Source organism: Gordionus sp. m RMFG-2023, chromosome 3, assembly GCF_954871325.1.
Source record: "Gordionus sp. m RMFG-2023 chromosome 3, tfGorSpeb1-WG-v2, whole genome shotgun sequence".
Classification (NCBI taxonomy): domain Eukaryota; kingdom Metazoa; phylum Nematomorpha; class Gordioida; order Chordodea; family Parachordodidae; genus Gordionus; species Gordionus sp. m RMFG-2023.
In genome coordinates, this window is record NC_088777.1 from 43361863 (window position 1) to 43381585 (window position 19723).

Genomic DNA, 19723 nt, shown 5'->3' on the forward strand with positions numbered 1-19723 from the left:
GTGCTCGTAGCTGGAATACCTAAGACATTTTAGTTAATATTAAAAGTTTGGGAAGATCCAATGCTCTTATTATTCATAAATCGAAGACATCTTTTGTCTCTAAATTATAAGGCGAAAATAATGTCGTATTGTTCCAGATTTTCGTGATGAATTGTTAAATGTATGGTCGATAATATCTAAGAAATGGAATTCTGAGGCAACTTCTGTGGTTACACATTCTTTTAATTTCGTTCGTGTAAGGAAACAAATTAGCCATCATCTTTATCAAGTGTTATTTGCAAGCATATGAAAAGTAGTTTATCAGCCGCAACATTAGTTCTCTTATTATTTGTGTCAGTTTTTAATATTAAAAATCTAAAATGTTTTCATGCAAAAGAAAATTTTTACTTGCAAGAACATATACTGTGTAATTTGTTAAGGATTTTCATTATGTTTTAGTCCTGCTATGATAATAATATAAAAATTTCCTTTTATAATAAAAAAAATTTTATATGAGTTGTGTAGTATTACTCCTTATATAAAAGTTTTGAAAGATAAAATCATTGAAACTCCAAATCATACAGACTTCATAATATTTACGAATGTGTAGTAATTCAAGAGTTAAAAAAATTCTTTATAATCGTTAAAATACTCAAAACATTGGTTTAGAATTAACTATACATATGGTATTTAGAGGTCAAGTCCCCCTTCTACAGATGTGCTAAAAAATTTAAACATTGGGCTGAAAACCATAATAATGTCCAAAATCTATTTTAAAAAACTCTAATTAAAGGATAGTGTTTATTTTTTAAATTCTCGAGAATAAGACCTGTCGTAAACTAAAAATACCTTATGGAGAGACATGGCCAAATATATGTTAACTATCTCCACTTTTAGATAAATGGTGGCTAGACGAGCGAACCATATAATAATCAAGCAAAACCGTTGTAATCTATTAATTTACAAAATTTATACATAAGCAACTTTTAACTTCCTTTAAAATTGGTAGCCCTAAAAAGGGCTGTTGGGTATTATTTGCTTTGTAGCAAGATTCTTTTATCCGCCAAAACCATAAAGAGTTCGTCCTTGTCTTTTCAAGGCATAAACAACGTCCATGGCAGTAACAGTCTTCCTCTTTGCGTGTTCAGTATAAGTAACAGCGTCTCTAATAACATTTTCTAGGAAAACTTTCAATACACCGCGAGTTTCTTCGTAAATGAGCCCAGAAATTCGCTTGACACCACCACGTCTAGCCAATCTTCGGATAGCTGGTTTAGTTATTCCCTGGATATTATCTCTAAGAACTTTTCTATGACGTTTAGCTCCTCCTTTCCCCAAACCTTTTCCACCTTTGCCTCTACCAGTCATTATATTATATTTTTATTTTGAAAAATTTCGAAAAAGCAAAGAATGATAAATAAATAAAAAAATTCAAACTATTTATATTATAATTTATTAATTTGACAAATACTATTGGACATAAATGAATATATATAAAAAAAAGCGCAAAAAGGAAATTTTTACAAAATATTATTGGATGTTTTTATAATACACTATATTTATTTTATTACATTTTAAAATAAACAAAGCAAAAAAAGGAGGGAAATAGTTTTCTTATTTTAATATTGAAAGATTCTTCTTATTGGCTGTTTAATATATACGCATATATTTTTTAAATTTATATAAATAGAAAAATATATCAATTTTATCACTTATATTTTATTCCTTTTTATAATAAATTAAATATACATAATAATGCCACCAAAACCAGCAGGAAAAGCCGTTAAAAAAACACACAAGCCCAAGGTAGCTAAAGGTGATAAGAAAAGGAAGAGATCGAGAAAAGAATCATATGGTATCTACATTTACAAGGTGTTGAAGCAAGTGCACCCCGACACTGGGATATCTAGCAAAGCCATGTCGATAATGAATTCTTTCGTGAACGATTTATTTGAAAGGATTGCAGCAGAATCTTCTCGTTTGACGCATTACAACAAACGTTCAACTATTTCAAGTCGAGAAATCCAGACCGCTGTGAGACTATTATTACCTGGTGAGCTGGCCAAACATGCCGTAAGCGAAGGAACTAAAGCTGTGACGAAATATACTAGTTCAAAATAGATCTATTTTGTGACTACTAATACCCAACAGCCCTTTTTAGGGCTACATATTTTATTGAAGCAAATAGTTTTATGATTCAAATTTTCATATAATGGTTATGATTAATTTTTTAAACGAAAAAAATATTTTTTTATACGAATTAAGATGAGCTTTTCTTCTACGAATCACAATTCCACATAATCTTGTGTGTTTTATCTCCCCTCTGAAATATACTGCCTTCTTGATTTATACTTTCCAGCGTGGATCCATATAAGAAAAAGAACTATTTTAGTTAAGGTTAAATCAATGAACTGTTGAATCGATGTCGTCTTCTAACTAGAAGCGAAATAATTTTTAAATGCGGACATGAGTAGTAAAAGCAAATTCACTTTAAATGGTCTAATCATACTTGATATTTTACACGACAAACAAAAATAATTTTAAAAACGCAAATTGGTTTGCCCTTTTTTTTTTATTTTGTGCCAAAATAAATACTAAATTAGAAGTAAATTTGTTTCATATATTGATATTTAATATAATTTTGGGATATGGGAGGACAAAGTTAGAAATCACACCTCATTTTAAACAAGAACTTATTGCAAACGCTTAAAATTATATAAATATTTTTGAAAATTTATCGCTCACAGCTTAGGCTACAAAATACCCCAATGTTCAAAAAAAATTCAATAATTAGAAAATTGGTAAAAAATATTTGATAGTTATCATTTTCAATATTTGAAGTGATAATTTAAATATAGTTTCATAATGGCATAATTCTGAAAATCATAAAAAATAATTTTTTAGCTTTTTTTTCTTCCTGATTTCAATGAGTAAGTTATAAGATTCGTTTCAACAAAAATTTGACCTGTTCAAAGAAAGCATTTTGCTAAAGAAACTAATAATTTTAAAAAATTACTCATTTTTAACATTTAAAATACATTTTTGGATTGTCGTTTAAAAAAATTGAGAAACGTTAGTTATATTATAAAAAAGTAAGCCCGTGATTTATATCACATCAGACAATTAGAAGTTCAAATGGTTAGAAAAACTCACAATAAAAATGATAATTCAATGAAGGGGATATATTTTTTTTATCCTGAATTGATCAAACTCCCCTACTACGACATAAATATGATATAATATATTTGTCAATTTTATTTAAAATTCATTTTTTTTAAATAAAAATTGTATTTTTTATAAATAATTCATTCTTAAAAAAAATATCTGTACAGCCGATATTTCACTCCGGACCGATTTTATGCAGTATATAAAATATAAACAAGAAACCAAGGTCAATACAAAATAGTTGCTAATTATTTTACTTAAATGGAGGTTCTGCATGACTAAAATATTTATCCGATCCTTCAATATTGGTGTTTGGTGTGGTTTTTATTTTAATTCCAGTCTTCGGTCCGGGTAGAGAGAAAGAAAATAAAAAAATTGCATTTTTGCGATTCAAAATCAAACATAAAATTTGTAATTATAGACATCATACATTTTTCCACCTTTAAAAATTAAAACAAAAACACAAATTTTAAAATATACACATATTATTTAATTTTTGTGCTTTTTTAAAAAATAATCATTTTTGCGCCTTTTAAAATTAAAAACAAACACAGAAACACAAAATGTAAAAATATACACATATATTTTTATTTTTGCGCTTTTTTTAAAAATAATATTTTTTTTTTATAAAGTGAGTTAATAAACTTTAAGTGCGTTTTTATTTAAAATTTCTGATTGGCTATTAAAAAGACACATATTATTTTTATAAATACAAGGAAATTGTTATTTTTTATTATTAAAAATTTTTTTGTAACTTTTAAAATTAAAATAATATAAAATGACTGGCCGAGGAAAAGGTGGAAAAATAAAGAGCAAAGCAAAGACTAGATCAAGCCGAGCTGGACTTCAATTTCCCGTTGGAAGAATTCACAGGTTACTGAGAAAAGGACACTATGCTAAAAGAGTAGGTGCTGGAGCTCCCGTATATCTCGCTGCTGTGATGGAATATTTAGCTGCCGAAGTTTTGGAACTGGCAGGAAATGCAGCAAGAGACAACAAAAAGACGAGGATCATACCTAGACACTTGCAATTAGCTATTAGAAATGACGAAGAATTAAACAAATTGCTATGCGGGGTAACGATAGCTCAAGGAGGAGTATTGCCCAATATTCAAAGTATCTTATTGCCGAAAAAGTCTGAAACTTCCGCTTAAATCTTAAATGATTAAATACCCAACGGCCCTTTTTAGGGCCACCAAAAATTTATGGATGCTAAACTGCTTTAGTGTAATAATTAATATAACGAATAATGTCAAATAAAATTTAATAAAGATTTTTTGAGTATTCTTGATTGACCGGGTTGCAAAATATCATTGATAAATCTGGGAAAAATATTAGTTTAAAAATGTAGCCCTCGCCACTAAATGTATGAAACTTGTGACATGCTGCCAGGCGTAATGGAGATTTTTAGTAACGAAATGGAAATATTTTCATGTTAAAAACTAGCACATTACAGACATTTACATGTAAATGCATTTTTAAGCAAATAATATTAAAAATACTATACATTCTGGCGAGTAATCAATCCCACTCATCCTGAATTTTTCTGTTCTTGTAAATATCATTTTAATCTAATAAAAAAATTCCTTCCTATCCAAAAATATATCAAGAAAAATTAGTAAAAGCTATAATTAGTTCTGAAGAGCGGCGTTACCTTTTTTGAAGGGAAGGAACGCCTCAGAAGTAACGCGTTTCTGTATTTTTTAGTAACGTTACTATAAATTTTTCTTAAAAAATATGAAAAAACATGGCTATATTATTTTATTGATTATGAAACCTTTTGGCTCTTTCGATTTTAGAGAAGGAAGAAAAAAATGCATTTGGGAAATTTCACTCCCACAATAACTATTTATAATCAGGGTTTATAACCAAACCGGAATGAACCGTTATAAAGAAAATATAAAAAGAGCGAACTTTTATAAATATTTTGAACCGGTTTAAAACGGTTTTAAAAAATTAATTATTAACCTAAATTTGAAATTTTAATTTTCCTTGGTGACATTTTTTAAATTGGTGATTTCTTTTCAAATTAAATATTTTCAACATTATTTATCAATTAATACCAAGTTTATTGGTTTTTTTTAAGTACTTAATTTATTAGGCAAATTATTTTATTTATATTATATTTATAGAGAAAAAAGATTTTTTGTATATAATATTTAATTTTTTAAGTAACGAGTAAGCCGTTACTTTTTTGAATAGCCACACGCGTTCCCTTTTTCACAAGGAATCAAGTGACGGTAGAGCGTTCCCTTTTTCAGACGCAACTAGTAATGCGTTTCTTTTTTGATAACGTTTACAACAATAATTAATTTAAAACTTATAAAAAAATAAGTGAAAATCCAAAATTTCAAATAAAATTTGCGAAAAAACATCTAATATTGACACACGTATAGGAAATTCTTACATTATATAAATTTTTAAAAATTTGGGCCTAGCAAATAAAAATATTAAATTTTTTATGTCAAACATGATTTTGATAAATTTTTATTTTAACATCATAATTATTTTGACATCATTTTAGAATTCAATCAATAAAAAATCAAAAATTCCAAAAGTTAACATCCAATGTTAGAAAAGGAGTTTTATTAGGTGAATATTAATACCATTTATGCTTAGGTTATGGCTTGCATAATCTTGTTAGATTGGATAGTAATAAATACCTTTTGTTGAAAAACTTACCAAAAGAATATGAGAAATTATTACTGCTCTTAAATATAAAACTGCAGAGATTAAATTTGAGTTCGGGGCACAGCCTAAGTAAAATTGAATTTACATTAATATGCTAGATATTGATAGCATTGATCTACACCCTGGTACCAGTTTAAAATTGGCATTTCCAATGATGATGATAACGATCATTGCACACATATGAAAATATTAAAATTAAATGTCCCAACCAGATGGCGTAGTAAATTAATTATGGTTGAAAGCATAAAAAAAAATTTGGATAATTTGCTTAAAAAATGGTAATTTTGAAATTAATTTTAAATAAAATATTTTTGAGCCCCCTGAGATTGTAGAGGCTAGTAATGACCCTGGTCTAAGTATGCATAATATTAAATAGTTGTTAGTCTTATAGTATAATTATTTTTGGTGATAAATATTATTATTTTTAAAAAATACGTTTATATATTTGGCGGGAAACATTTTTTTGAAATAACTATAAATATAATTATATGCAATATTTAGAGTTTAGTCGATGTTTATTAATCTGTCTATTTTAATCTAATTCATCCAAAAATGTAATTTCTTTGATAGAGGTCCAGTCCAATTATTTCAAAAAAATAAAGAGATATGAGCCGTTAATAAGGTTTTTGATTGCCATGTTTATTCAATAAATAAAGTGTCAAATTCTGAAACCGCTTTCGATTCAAAAGAATTGTTGCTAATGCTATTATATTTAAATAAAGCACATATAATGGTTGATATTAGCCTATTTTTGACTTTAAACAAGGGACATAACGGAACGTTTCAAGAATGGAACTTTGAATAAATTTATGGAAAGGGAACGCAACGCAACGTATATTCCGGAACCTTACCGAACGGTCCTGAAATTATATATAAATTTCTTATTTATTTTTATAATTAAAAAGATAAATTTTTTTTAATCCATCAAAAATGTCTATATATTACTTTTTATTTTTTAAATCCTTATAAATGGTACACCATGAAATCTTTTTCTTCGATGAAGATTGGAAAACTGTAAAAAAAATGGTGACCTCATTAAAGTCGTTAAAGGAAACAATCTTAATGTCCCAAAAAGAGAGCATTTTTCCAAATGACTTTATAGATCAATGTACCAAATGTAAAATCAAAAAATTAATTTCCTGTTATCACAAGACTTGATCTCTGCTCTCAACAAAAAGGAATAAATGCTAATGAAATAATTACTTTGTTCTGCCTTATATCTAAATCCTAGGTTTAGATCTATTTTGAACGAAGAGGAAAATAATATATTATAAATCAGGAGACATAGGAACATATTAATACTAAGGTTGAAGATTTAAATATACTAAGTGATTTTCAGATAAATCTTCTGAAAAAGGACAAGAATATGATGAATTAGAAATGTTTCTAATGAGCAAAACTTGCAAAAAGGATGCTATTCTATCAACTATAAAAATTTTCGAGCAAATAAAAAATTTGCTAGAATACTGGGAATCCAATAAAATAAAAAATTCTATCCTATATGAATTGGCCCAAAGTGTATTAGCAACTCCAAGTAGCCAGATAAGTATTGAACGTTGTTTTTCGACACTTAAATTTATATTAATACCACAAAACCAATATAAATGATAATCTTTTAGAAAATATATTATTGTTCATTTAATGATTAAATAAAGAATAATTAGAATGTGTAAATTTAAAAAATATATTTAGATATTTTTCTATGGAACGGAACAATTTTTTTTTGACCGCTGGAACGGAACGCAAGAATGCCCTTATCCCGGGTCCCTGCCTTAAACATACACACAAAATTCTTTCTCGCATGCCCACCATCTCGTTTGCCCAAATTTTGATCCTATTGCCTTTATTCATATTTGCCTTGGTCCATACCTCAATCATTTTATTAAATTTATTTTTAAAATTCACCTAGCTTTTCACCGAGGAGATTATCAACCTCGAGATTATTACATGTGTAAAATTCGCATATATTGAGAATAATAACTGATCACTTGCTTAATCTGAGCTTGCAAGCCAACATACTTCGCATATTTCCTGTTTCATCAAACGTTTCTCCATTATGAATTTTATTTGCAGTCATTTTAATTATCCAAAAAGATTATTTTATAAAAAATACTTGAAGGCCTCAAAGGTCCTAATATTTTTTGAAATCTTCCATCGGTCACTTTTTTCCTATTAGGCTCCTGTCCTGACCATTCCATTTCCCAAAAATGTTCCACCAATATTTTTTTAATTACCAATTTTTATTTAACGTCAATTTACATAACTAATTTACCACGAAATTATTGATAAATAATTATTTAAGCATGTTAATTATAAATTTATTAGTAGGATATATTCGATTTTCTTGGGAAAAAAATTACTATTCCAAGTGCTATATGGAGACACATCCTGGTAATTTTTATTCTCTAGCTCCTACAATAAACTGCTTCTCATATAAACCGACTAAATAGTTCTCGTCAAAAAATATTATCTCAGCCTGTTTTTTTAAGTATGACACAACTTTGAAGAAATCGTAAAAAAATTACTTCGCGCATAATTAAATAATTTTCTTCGGCACATGCTTCAAAGGCCATATTAGCCTTTTATGACAGTACAAATGTATACTGGTACTAGATTGGCAATTCATTTTTTAAATGCATTTATAAGTGCTTTTAAATAGAAATCAGTATACTACCATTTTATGGTTTACACGTTGATTAAATGATATTAATATGATATCATATCATATGGATATGCAAACCACATAATAGCTTTATAGTGGGATCTTATGTATGTATACTTTTAATTAATGAATCGCCAATCTAGTAAGTCAACTATAGTATGAGAGGTGAAGGGATTAATTCAAAACACTTGTCATTATTCATAAACAATAAGATAGTTATTTTAATTAGCTAAGTTTCAAAACTTAAGCCTACCTCTTTTGGAAATCTCTCGATTTTCTACTCTCATTTGAAGGTTTGTTAATCTTTTAATTTAATTTTTTTTAAATTTAAATTATACAATGTGCGGCTCTCCTTCTCTTCAACCTTAGCAATCATTTTCCTGTAACAACTTGTTTTATTCAATTTGATTTAAACTGTATTTTTTAGAAGGTATATAATAGAATTAATACGATTTATTTCCGGTTCATATGGTGGATACATAGGTGTAGCCAAGATTTCCAAAGGGAGAAACATAACTCTTGGATTCTCCCCTTCCTCCCTATAAATTTAATTGAAAGTTTTTAGATAAAGATCTGCAAATCATTGCCCAGCCCCGGGTTTCGGGCTGTGTGTATTTAATAATATCGATTAGGGCTGGATCGGGCCTAATATTTTTATGGACCCTGCCGGGTTTTAAATTTTAAATATATCATTACATTTTATCGAATAAATTTTTTAAAATTCTTGCATCAAGGCGCTAATATTTTTTATTTGTAGAATATTTTTTTACAATAAAAAAATGAAATTTTTTTTCTATATTTAAATAAATTCGAGCCAGGCGGACAAATAATTTTTATTATGGGTAGGGCTTTTCGGGACAAATAAAACAAAATTCAAAATTGGGCTGGACAAATTTTTTTATAAAAAATTTCAGGCGGGCTTGAAAAATTAGTCCAGATCACACTAATTTTGGTGCCGCTTTTAAAAGTATCTGCGTGAAAGCTTCTTTTTATAAAATTAAAATAATTTTCTTAATAAAATCTCGTTATTGTAAAGTATCTCCTAAGATAATATTCATAACATATCTTGTATTTTTTTTTGTTAACACTTCATCTTTTTTTAAGGTTAAATTGTATCGGAAAAAATATATTCGATACTAATATAAATAAAAATATATTTACATAACAATATAATACTTATTTCTAAGAGTATCTATGGTATATAAATATAACAACATAAAAATACATATAATATAGTAGAGCTCTGCAGGGCACGGGGTGGCGGTAGCACCCAATAAAATATAGGCAAGGCTCTTGACCAAAATATTATTAATATATATCCTTCCTTTTTTTGCCTGATTAAAAAATATTTACTATTCATTTTCATGTCATAATTTGTAAAAACTAGATAAATATCAATAAATTTTTTTTGCGAAATAATTAAATTTAATGCATAATGTTAAAATAGAGATAAATAAATATTTTGAGTTATAGATTTTACCCTTATTATCTTCTTCTTTTTTTAAATTAGGGCCATGGCTATGAGTTCAATCCTATTTATTTTAAATATCTAATTAAATCTATCGAAATTTAATTCTATAATAGATTATGAACACCTCTCAAGTTATTTTCTTTATGTCAACTTAAATTAATAAAATATGTTTTTTTATAATTGAAAATGTAATGACTTATGTAGACTTAAGTTCAACTAATTCCGCCTAAATATAATATACCAAATGGAAGCTTAAACCTTCCTCTGTTACTCGCGTGAGTTATATATCATAATCATCTATTCAAATCATTTTATATCCTTCATCAGGACTGAGGACTAGGATTATAGGATGGAGTTCATTAAAATATTTTTAAAATATTATACACTATATTATCATAATTTTTTAATCATAAAATTTTAGATTTTTAGTGTTCCCCATAATCTTTATTATTGTTAAAATATTTTCTTTTCTTATATTATTCTATATATGATTCTATGTACCCCGATTTATTTTGACTTAAAAAACTCAAGTTAGCTATCGTTTAAAATCGCTGGAAATATTTTTTGTGCGGTCCTTAAAGTCGCTGAAAATATTTTTTGATACGGTCCTCTTAACCCCAGTTTCTCCTACATAAAATTAATTTTTAGGATTTAGAAATATATTAGGAAAAGAAATTACAATTTCTTGAACAACAACCCTTTTGATTTTACATAACATTTTTTTTAATTTATAATTTTTGCGCACCAAAATTTGTATAAATATAAGAAAAAAATAAGAAAAATTTTCCCTTTTTTTGCTCGGGAAAGTTTCAAGGTTTCGTCAAGATTTCTTTTTGAACTAAATTATTTTCGTATCTATCTTCAGCCTAATAATAAATACGGAAAAGATTTTTTAAAAAAATTAAATTATTTTTTCTCGAATTTTTCGAATTCTTTTTGACTGATGGTTTCTGTTTCATCTTCAATCTATTTAGAAAATATGATGGACATTCTTTAAAAATTGAATAAAAAAAATATGTACTTGTTCCACTGATTTAATATCGGGTACGTAAAATTTTAGCATATTTTCTATACCGTGTTTCAAAGTTACGACAGAGCTAGGACAACCAGTACACGCACCTTGCATTTTTAATTTCACAACACCGTCACTGTAACCCTAATTAATAATAAGGTTTAAACTTAATAATATTACAATCGCTAAGGTCAGTTAGGAGGGTTCCTGGAAGAATTTGGTTTGTAAATATTTAATATTATACTTAAGTATTTAACATGTTCCTGGTGGAACTTTTGATTTTTTAAAAAGTTTCTTTCACTATATAAAGTACAAGTAATTTTATTGGGTTCTTTTTTTAGACTGATATTTTTTTAAAAAAAGTAACCAGCTAGATATTACGGTTTTTAAATGAGCGTTGCGAAATTCGGTTCAATAGTTAGTTGGGGAAGGGGGGAGGTTAATTTGTTTCGGCTTTCATGTTTAAGCCATTTCGGCGAAAACCGCGAGACATAGTGGATAGTTTTTGGGTTAAAAACTCTATATTCACTTTGAGAGTGGAAACAGAAATGACGCTTATTATATTATTCTATCATCAAGATATTGATTATTGTTTGTTAAACGGCTCAATTTGTGCCAATTTTTAAAAATGGCCAACTCAACATTATAGCCAAAAAATTATTGACATTAAGGTATAATTATATTTAAGTCATAAAAAAATTTTTACAAAATGTTTTGAAATTTAAAATTTGGGTTAAAATGTTTAATTTTTAATCTAGAAGTCAGGCTTTGACCTCTGTAGGTCTCTACTCTCAATACAGCCGAAATGTTATTAGAAGCTCTCATGGTGTTTAAATAATGTTTTTTTAAAATAAATTAGTTCCCATTTGCACCCCTCTTCAATCTTTTAAAGACAAAGCTCTAAATGTAATGTTTTCTATAATTATGCTCCTAAAATATATAAATATTTTTTTTTATCTAAATGATTTAAATGAAAGCTCTTTCACTTTAATTGACCCAAATCTGGCTTAAAATTTTAATTAGTTTTTTAAGATCAAAATTTTTATATGAAATATGTAAAAGAACATTTTTTATAAAGTTGAATAAAAATCCCTTAATGCTTTAATCTAATCCCAAAAAAATTTAATTTATCATTTTATTTTAAAGAGAAAATATGATCAGAGCAGGGATTTGGGCAGATTTAAGATCAGATATGTATTGAAACCACATTTTCAGCTGATCATAGATATAAAAATGGTAAAATCAGCCTGATATTATAATGGTGTTGTTAATTGGATCAATTTTTAAAAATGTCCCAATTAAGATTTTAGTGAAAATCTAAGCTTCAAGATTTGGCACATAGAGGATAAATCTTCACCTTTGATTAAAATATCCAGATTTACATAAATATTATTTTGGCTAAAATCTTATTCAGGACATTTTTAAACACCAACTTAAATCACAACACCATCATATATTTTATAAAATAATAATGTGGCTTTATTGATAGAGGGGATACATTTTATTAATCAATAAAATTAAAATAAATTGAAAAAAATAATAATTTTGTGATGCTTAGTTATCATTTTTGGATGACACTAGTATCAGTCAAAATGAAAAATATTGACAAATATTGATATTGTTTGTTAGCCATCTCATTAAAAAAGGTTGCATCTCTTTTTAAAGATAAATAATATCATCATCTTCAATGTGAAAAATGATAACCATGTAAAAAAAAAATTAAATATGCAAAAATTAACTATAAAAATGACATCTCCTCCATCCTCTTGCACTGTTGGTCTAATACGAGAATCAAGAATTTCTTTGATCATTTGAACTGTCTCTGAATCTTCCTCTACTATTTTTTCTTAAAAGAATACGATGAAAAAAAATCTATAGAATGTTAAATACGAGGTTCATTATCTTTAATGTTTTCAATGACTGATAAACCAGAAGAAAAAAAATCCATAATTATTGAATAAATCTCTGGTTTTAAAAGCTGCCACTCATTTTCATCACTCTAAATTAAATTTAAAAAATTGTAAATCTTGCAATAATAATTACCTTATTCACTGTTATAAAATCTGTGGCCAAGAATATACTTTTGACACCTTCCACTTTTAATAAGCTTCTAATAAATTCGTAAATAATTATGTAAATATTAGATATACTTTGCTAAAGGTGATATTTTTGCAGAATCCAATGATTTAAATTCATAAGTACCAGATGCCAAAACTTGGCAACCAGGCAAAAATTTTAAGCTGTTGGGGTTAGGCGTTTCTTGAGTTTGGATAAATAAAGTATTTTCTGTAAAATATAATTTATTTTTAATAATGGATTTAAATATATTGACTTAATATGGTACAACGATTTAGTTTTCGCAAAATTTTATAACTTGCATTCAGCATATTGAATTTATTCGCCTACCAGAATTTTAGTGACATACAGGACAGGTGTTTAAGACATTTATAAAAATTGCATCCCCTATTCATAAGGAAGCAATGCTGTTAAACAAAAATTTAAAAGCAGTTCGCTATCGTCTTGCAAAAATGATAACATCTTGATATCGCTATTTTCTTAAAAAAGTGGTGTGCAATTGGATACTTTACGAAAATAGATAAAGCTACTTTCTACATAAAATAATTAACCATAAAACCTTTGATAACTCTTATCACAAAAAATATTATAGGAGCAAAAAAAATTTATTTTTTTATAATCATATTTTGTACACAGTAAATTTATTTCAAATCAAATATTAAACACTTTTAATAAACTTAAATTTTCAAGCCTGGCCTGCTATTTAAAAATTAATTTTCTTAATTAGCCACTAAATATTTTAAATAAATCAACAAGGATAAAAGAAAATAAATTGAATATCTTAATATATTATATTATATGAAATTTAATCAGAGATAAATAAAATTATATAATTATAAAATTGGATTTATATGTATAAGGTCTATATAAATGTATAAATAATTTATTGAAATATAATATTTATATTGATTATTATTTGAATATCGAATCCTAGTATTTAAAAATTCCTAATATTTACTTAGGAAATTCATATGTTTAAATATACTAGACAAATCTTTAAAATATATGTTTTTTATTTGTTTTGAAACTTATTCAAATTTAAATGTATAGTTGTTATATTAGTTAAAATTTGTATTTATTCCTAATTTTACCTGTTTATATGCTTAAAAAATATATAAATGACAAATATTATATATAAAAAACATATATTGATTTTTAGTAAATAAATTATTTTTTTAATAGTATAATTTCAAAAAATCGGATAATTGCGAAATTCTTAAATATTTTTGTCCCAATCTCCGCAATTAAACAGTCGTACGTAACTGTATCAAAATTATTACCAATATCAATCTCTACGACATTTTAAATTATTTTAAAACAGATTTTTATGATTCAGATATTTAAATAAAAATTTCAAAATTAAGTTGAATAAAATAATTATGATTTTGGATTTAAATATAAAATTATAATATATATTTTAATAATTTTATGTGTATTAATTATAAAATTGAAAGTAGAAAAATAGGGTGCTAAAGTTATTGCTATTTAAAAAAGTAGCGGGGTTCTTTAAAAGCATTGTAAGAAAGTCATTTTGAAACATAATGAAAAGCTTATTATTTCTTAGGATTACTAATACTCTAGATTACTTGAATTTTAATATTACCACTATGGGTATTTTTATATTTTAGTCCACACAACTAAAATCCTAAGTTTCACTGCAATGAAAGTTAGCCTAAACTGCCTAGCTTAGTGAAACAAACAACAAATTAATTACTAACCTTCATTTTGCTTAATATTTTTACAATCATATGTCCAGATTGCATTTATCCTTTCTTTTTCGCCAGCCATGTTACAAAATAGAAATTTGATATTCAAAATATTAAATACAAAATTTTTTTTTGTACCCAAAGCTAGCATGTATGGCAATGCCTTAATTAAGAATCGAGATGTTGTAGGATATGGAAATAATGGAGAACCAGTGTATTTTGGTACTGCTCATTTATTTTTTAAATCTATATTTCCATTAGATATACCCATAACACCTTGCCCTGCTATTAGATTTAAAGAAAATACGCCAGAAGTTCTGAAGCTTAGAGAAAAGGAGATGAAAGATTGGAAAAATTTGAGTATTGAAGAAAAAAAAGAATGTAAGCCTTCTATTAAGACAATTATATTTAAAATATTATTTCAACTGAGTATTAAACCAATCTATTAGAGGCCAAAAATTATATCAAACCTTTATTTTCCTCTTGATATTTAAGGATTTTTTTATATCCATATTTGTGTAATTTATGTTCAATTTTGGTTCTATTAAAAATGAATAATTTTTCTAAAATAAGCTCTAATATAATATAGTGTTTGATTTATTTCAATCTAAAATATGTATCTGCAATAAATTTTTTTGGATTAGATAAAATATGGACTATCAACCTGGTATTATAAAATTTTCTTATCAGATTTGATTTTCTTAATTTACATTTTTTTAAAATTATTAATATTTAAGAAAGTATATTTATGTATGAGTTAAGATTATCACTATATAATTGAAATGGAAATTTATTTGCATAAAAATATTTGTAAAGATTAATAAATAATTTAAAAAAATTTCTAGCAATTTATATTGATCATGAATAGATTAGATAGGATTTTACTTTTTACATGATAGAAAGATGCTATTATATATAAATAATAATTACTACTACTTTATGTTCCTTTATCTAAAGGTTTTTAAATCTGAACCAATCCTAAACCTTTATATATTTTTTTCAAGAAACTTGAACTAAACCTATATCAAAAGGTTTTCACTCTATGTTCATAAAAAAAATTGAAAGGTTTTCACTCTATGTTCATAAAAAAAATTAGGATGGGTCGGACAATTTCTACATAAATAATCAGGTGGTGTCTTAAGTTTTATATTAATATTACTGAATTACATTTATTTATATAATATTTTTGAAAAAAAGTATACAGAAATAGCTTTCGACAAACTTACAGTGAAATGAATGCATATATACCATACTGGAAAAATTATTCTGCTACCACTATATTTATTCTTACTATTTCTATTTGGATGTTTATTTACACTAGTAGATATGGTAATCTTATTTAAATCACAAGAATTATATAATATTGATATTTTGTTAATTATAGTATTTGATAATGTGCCTTCAACATATACAAGAGAATATCAGGAGGGAATGCTGAAACAAATAATTGAGTCAGGCCAGCACCCTATAACTGGCCCTTCCTCTAGATGGGATTTTGAAAATCGCAAATGGAAAAATTAATCTAATTTTTAAAAAAATGCAATCATATATTATATGTTAGCTAATATTGTTTTTAATTTGTAATATTTATGGAAATGCTATTAGTATTACATATTTAATATATACATTTGATTTTACCTCATCGATTATAATATTGTGGTGATTTAAATAAATATTAATTTTAAATATTGATGATCATCATAAACCAAATCAAAAAAATTATTGGTTTTATATTCAGAATCACCAAGACAAAAGTCGTTAAAAATTGGAAAATTACTTTTTATAAGGTATAGTCTATATAATAATAATTATTAGTTATCTCAATCAGGCCTAATTTTTTCCTCCAGGCCCAAAAATTATCAAATCAATCCTGAACATTTTTTTTATTTGTCCCAAAAAGACTGAACCAAAATAATAATTATTGTCCACCTGGTCAAGCTAAAGTGTATTTAAATATAGAAATTAATTTTTTCTCAATATAGTTTTACTCAGAACATAATCAAGTTTTTGATGATTCTACAAACATATAATTGGAGCCATGTTTAGTACTAAAATATTAAAATTTATCAATTTTATTTACTTTTGCAGATCTCTAATATTAACTATGGATAGGCATAATTACTTTAAAAAATGTGATCAATTACAATTACTTACAAAATTTAAAAAAATTGGGGTAGATGTGGAGATTGGTGGGCATGACTAAAATACGTGCCCCCGAAAACTACGCACCCCCTATGAAAGAAGCTTAAATTAAATTATATTAATATAGAATCGTATTTAGCTTCAAAAGATAAGTCAGAAAATTTTTGATTTTAAAAAAAATGGTAACATAGTAAAATTTTTGATTAACTTTAATTTTTTTTTTCTCGTTTTCATTTATTTTTGAATTCTTTGAACCTATTTTTAAATATTTTACAAAATAAAATTTGGCGATTTTTTTTTTAACTTTAGTTTATTTTGTATTTTTTTTACCCATATTTATTGGTAGTATTATATCGATTAACAATAATGAATTTTATTTGTAATTCTTTTGTATATACATTTATATAATTATTTAATTTAACTTCTAATAATATGCAATTTGATTAACCTCGATTATATAATATTACATGTCGGAAAGCTATAATAATATAATATACAAATAACGTCCTTTTAAAATATATAACGTAACCTTTGAAATATATACGATATTAAAATATAACATTTCTTTCCCACAATGTTATGATACCAATCTTTTTATTTACAAAGTTCAAGTTCATCTATTAATTTTTTTCTGTTTTCATCTAACTTTATAATCTTCCCTTACTCAGGATTGTGGGATTCTAGTTCATCGACATCTTTATCTAATTGTTCTAACCATCACTGTTTTATTTTCGCTTGTTATTTTTTATTAACGCCATTCTTGTACATTATATTATAATCATATGCCGATAATTTATAAGCCCAACGTAATAATCTTTGGTTTGTTAATGAGCTTGTTTTATATTCTCTATAAGTTCGGTTTAATTCTTCAAACATTGGTAGAATTATTCTCCACATAATCGTAGTTCACCTAAAGTTTTACGTACCACTACCATTGGAGTACTCCAGGTAACTCTTGTTATTGATGGAAATATTTTCTTTATTATATTCACGTTACCGTTACTCTTGTTGTTGATGGATCTATTATCTTTATTATATTCACTTTACCATTATCATTATATTTATATCTATTGTTAATCATATTGATTTTTAAGTTGTTGGTAACGATAAGTCAATCTATGATCCACGGAAATCCAAATAGGCTCTATCAATCATGATAAGTCAAATTCTATAATCCACGGAAATCCAAATAGGCTGTATCAATCATTTTGATAGTGCCCTTTATCATTATCATAAATTCTATAATCCACGGAAATCTAAATAGGCTGCATCAATCATTTTAATAGTGCCCTTTATCATTATCATAAATTCTATAATCCATGGAAATCTAAATAGGCTGCATCAATCATTTTGATAGTGCCCTTTATCATTATCATAAATTCTATAATCCACGGAAATCTAATTTGGCTGCATCAATCATTTTGATAGTGCCCTTATAAATTCTATAATCCACGGAAATCTAAATTGGCTGCAAAAATCATTTTGATAGTGCCCTTTATCAATATTATTAATTCTATAATCCATAGAAATCTAAATAGCTTGTATCAATCATTTTGATAGTGCCCTTTATCATTATCATAAATTCTATAATCCACGGTTATCATAAATTCTATAACTTTGTTTAAGTTTAACGGTTGGCCTTCGTCTTTAGCATCTGGGTATCGTAAACATAGTTCTCCGGCGATTAATTTATCTTTATAGTTTTTAAATAACTCAAAACGGATTCTGTAGGCCCGCGACTTAATCTAACGAAATCAATTCTAGATGCCAGAACAGTTGTTTTATCTTTATAAATTGTTTTGCAATTTTGTATATATCTGCCCATATTTTCTTTGGGAAGAGTAATTCTTTTTTATATCAGTTAATGTTTATTCCTCCATAAGCTATAAATAATTTTTTCAAAGTGACGTCAGTTTGAAGAATATTTTTTTTTGTGTCTATAGTGGTCAATAGAAAATTTGGAGGATATTTTATGTGTCTATAGTCGTCAATAGCACATTTATCTCATTCATCTTTTATCCATAATTTCTAAACAAATCTATTATTATTTTCTAATTTTTTTTATAAACAGAAATTTTTTTTTATAATTCTATATAACATTTAACTTGACCGAAGACTGAAAACCGCGCGACTTTTTTTTACCTCGTCGCCAAATATTATATCGATTAATGTTTAAAAACAATAATGAATTTTATTTGTAATTCTTGTATATATACATTTATATAATTAACCAATTTAACTTCTAATAATATGCAATTTGATTAACCTAGATAATATAATATTACATGTCGGAAAGTTATAATACTATAATATACAAATAACGTCCTTTTAAAATATATAACGTAACCTTTGAAATATATAATATATTAAAATATAACAGATTGGGTGTTTTATAATTTTTTCGATTTTTTTTTAAAATTTTTTTCTGTAGGTTACATAGAGCGCTTAGGCTTACAAACATATTTCTAGTTCCATTTTTGTGTCCAAAAGCGATTGGATTTAAACCTAATTTCCTAATTCTCCAGGATCAGAGCATATACAGTATCGAGTAGATTGGGTTTAAGTGTCCCTTTATTGCAATTTTATGACCTGATTACTATTTTTGAAGAATTGAATAAACTTTTCTTTCTGAAAAATTTGAGTTATACTAATTATTTTGAAAATTTATTATCGTATATAATTATTGTTTCAAAAAATAACATTGTCTATAGAAGAGGGCTGGGGCTTTATTTGCTATAAAGAATATTTACAAAACCTGCAAATTTCCCATGGAAAAAAGGGATGTAATTTCCTTCCGGTTACTCTAATGTTTACGGAGAT

At 26.2% G+C, this 19723-nt stretch overlaps 5 protein-coding genes across 5 annotated transcripts; 3 read left to right on the forward strand and 2 right to left on the reverse strand.

Annotated features, from left to right (window-relative positions):
* Positions 1–1018: 1018 nt before the first annotated feature.
* On the reverse strand, positions 1019–1347 carry LOC135926579 (histone H4). Its single transcript, XM_065462507.1, has one exon. It carries the CDS (start codon positions 1345–1347, stop codon positions 1036–1038), a length of 312 nt encoding a protein of 103 aa, XP_065318579.1. The 3' UTR covers positions 1019–1035.
* A 387-nt stretch (positions 1348–1734) lies between these two features.
* On the forward strand, positions 1735–2181 carry LOC135927306 (histone H2B, gonadal-like). The gene has a single exon (XM_065463273.1). It carries the CDS (start codon positions 1735–1737, stop codon positions 2098–2100), a length of 366 nt encoding a protein of 121 aa, XP_065319345.1. The 3' UTR covers positions 2101–2181.
* Positions 2182–3913: 1732 nt separating this feature from the next.
* On the forward strand, positions 3914–4738 carry LOC135927305 (histone H2A-like). Its single transcript, XM_065463272.1, has one exon. It carries the CDS (start codon positions 3923–3925, stop codon positions 4295–4297), a length of 375 nt encoding a protein of 124 aa, XP_065319344.1. The 5' UTR covers positions 3914–3922; the 3' UTR covers positions 4298–4738.
* A 5957-nt stretch (positions 4739–10695) lies between these two features.
* Positions 10696–13414, reverse strand: LOC135927304 (NFU1 iron-sulfur cluster scaffold homolog, mitochondrial-like). The gene is made up of 7 exons (XM_065463271.1): positions 13312–13414; positions 13130–13265; positions 13023–13089; positions 12870–12978; positions 12719–12825; positions 10989–11123; positions 10696–10933 (listed from the first exon to the last, which is right to left on the reverse strand). The coding sequence occupies exons 1-7, from the start codon at positions 13364–13366 to the stop codon at positions 10874–10876; spliced, it is 669 nt and encodes a 222-aa protein (XP_065319343.1). The 5' UTR covers positions 13367–13414; the 3' UTR covers positions 10696–10873.
* Positions 13415–14817: 1403 nt separating this feature from the next.
* Positions 14818–16415, forward strand: LOC135926564 (cytochrome c oxidase subunit 4 isoform 1, mitochondrial-like). Its single transcript, XM_065462485.1, has 4 exons — positions 14818–14983; positions 15023–15142; positions 15959–16090; positions 16146–16415. Exons 1-4 carry the CDS (start codon positions 14842–14844, stop codon positions 16280–16282), a joined length of 531 nt encoding a protein of 176 aa, XP_065318557.1. The 5' UTR covers positions 14818–14841; the 3' UTR covers positions 16283–16415.
* Positions 16416–19723: the final 3308 nt, after the last annotated feature.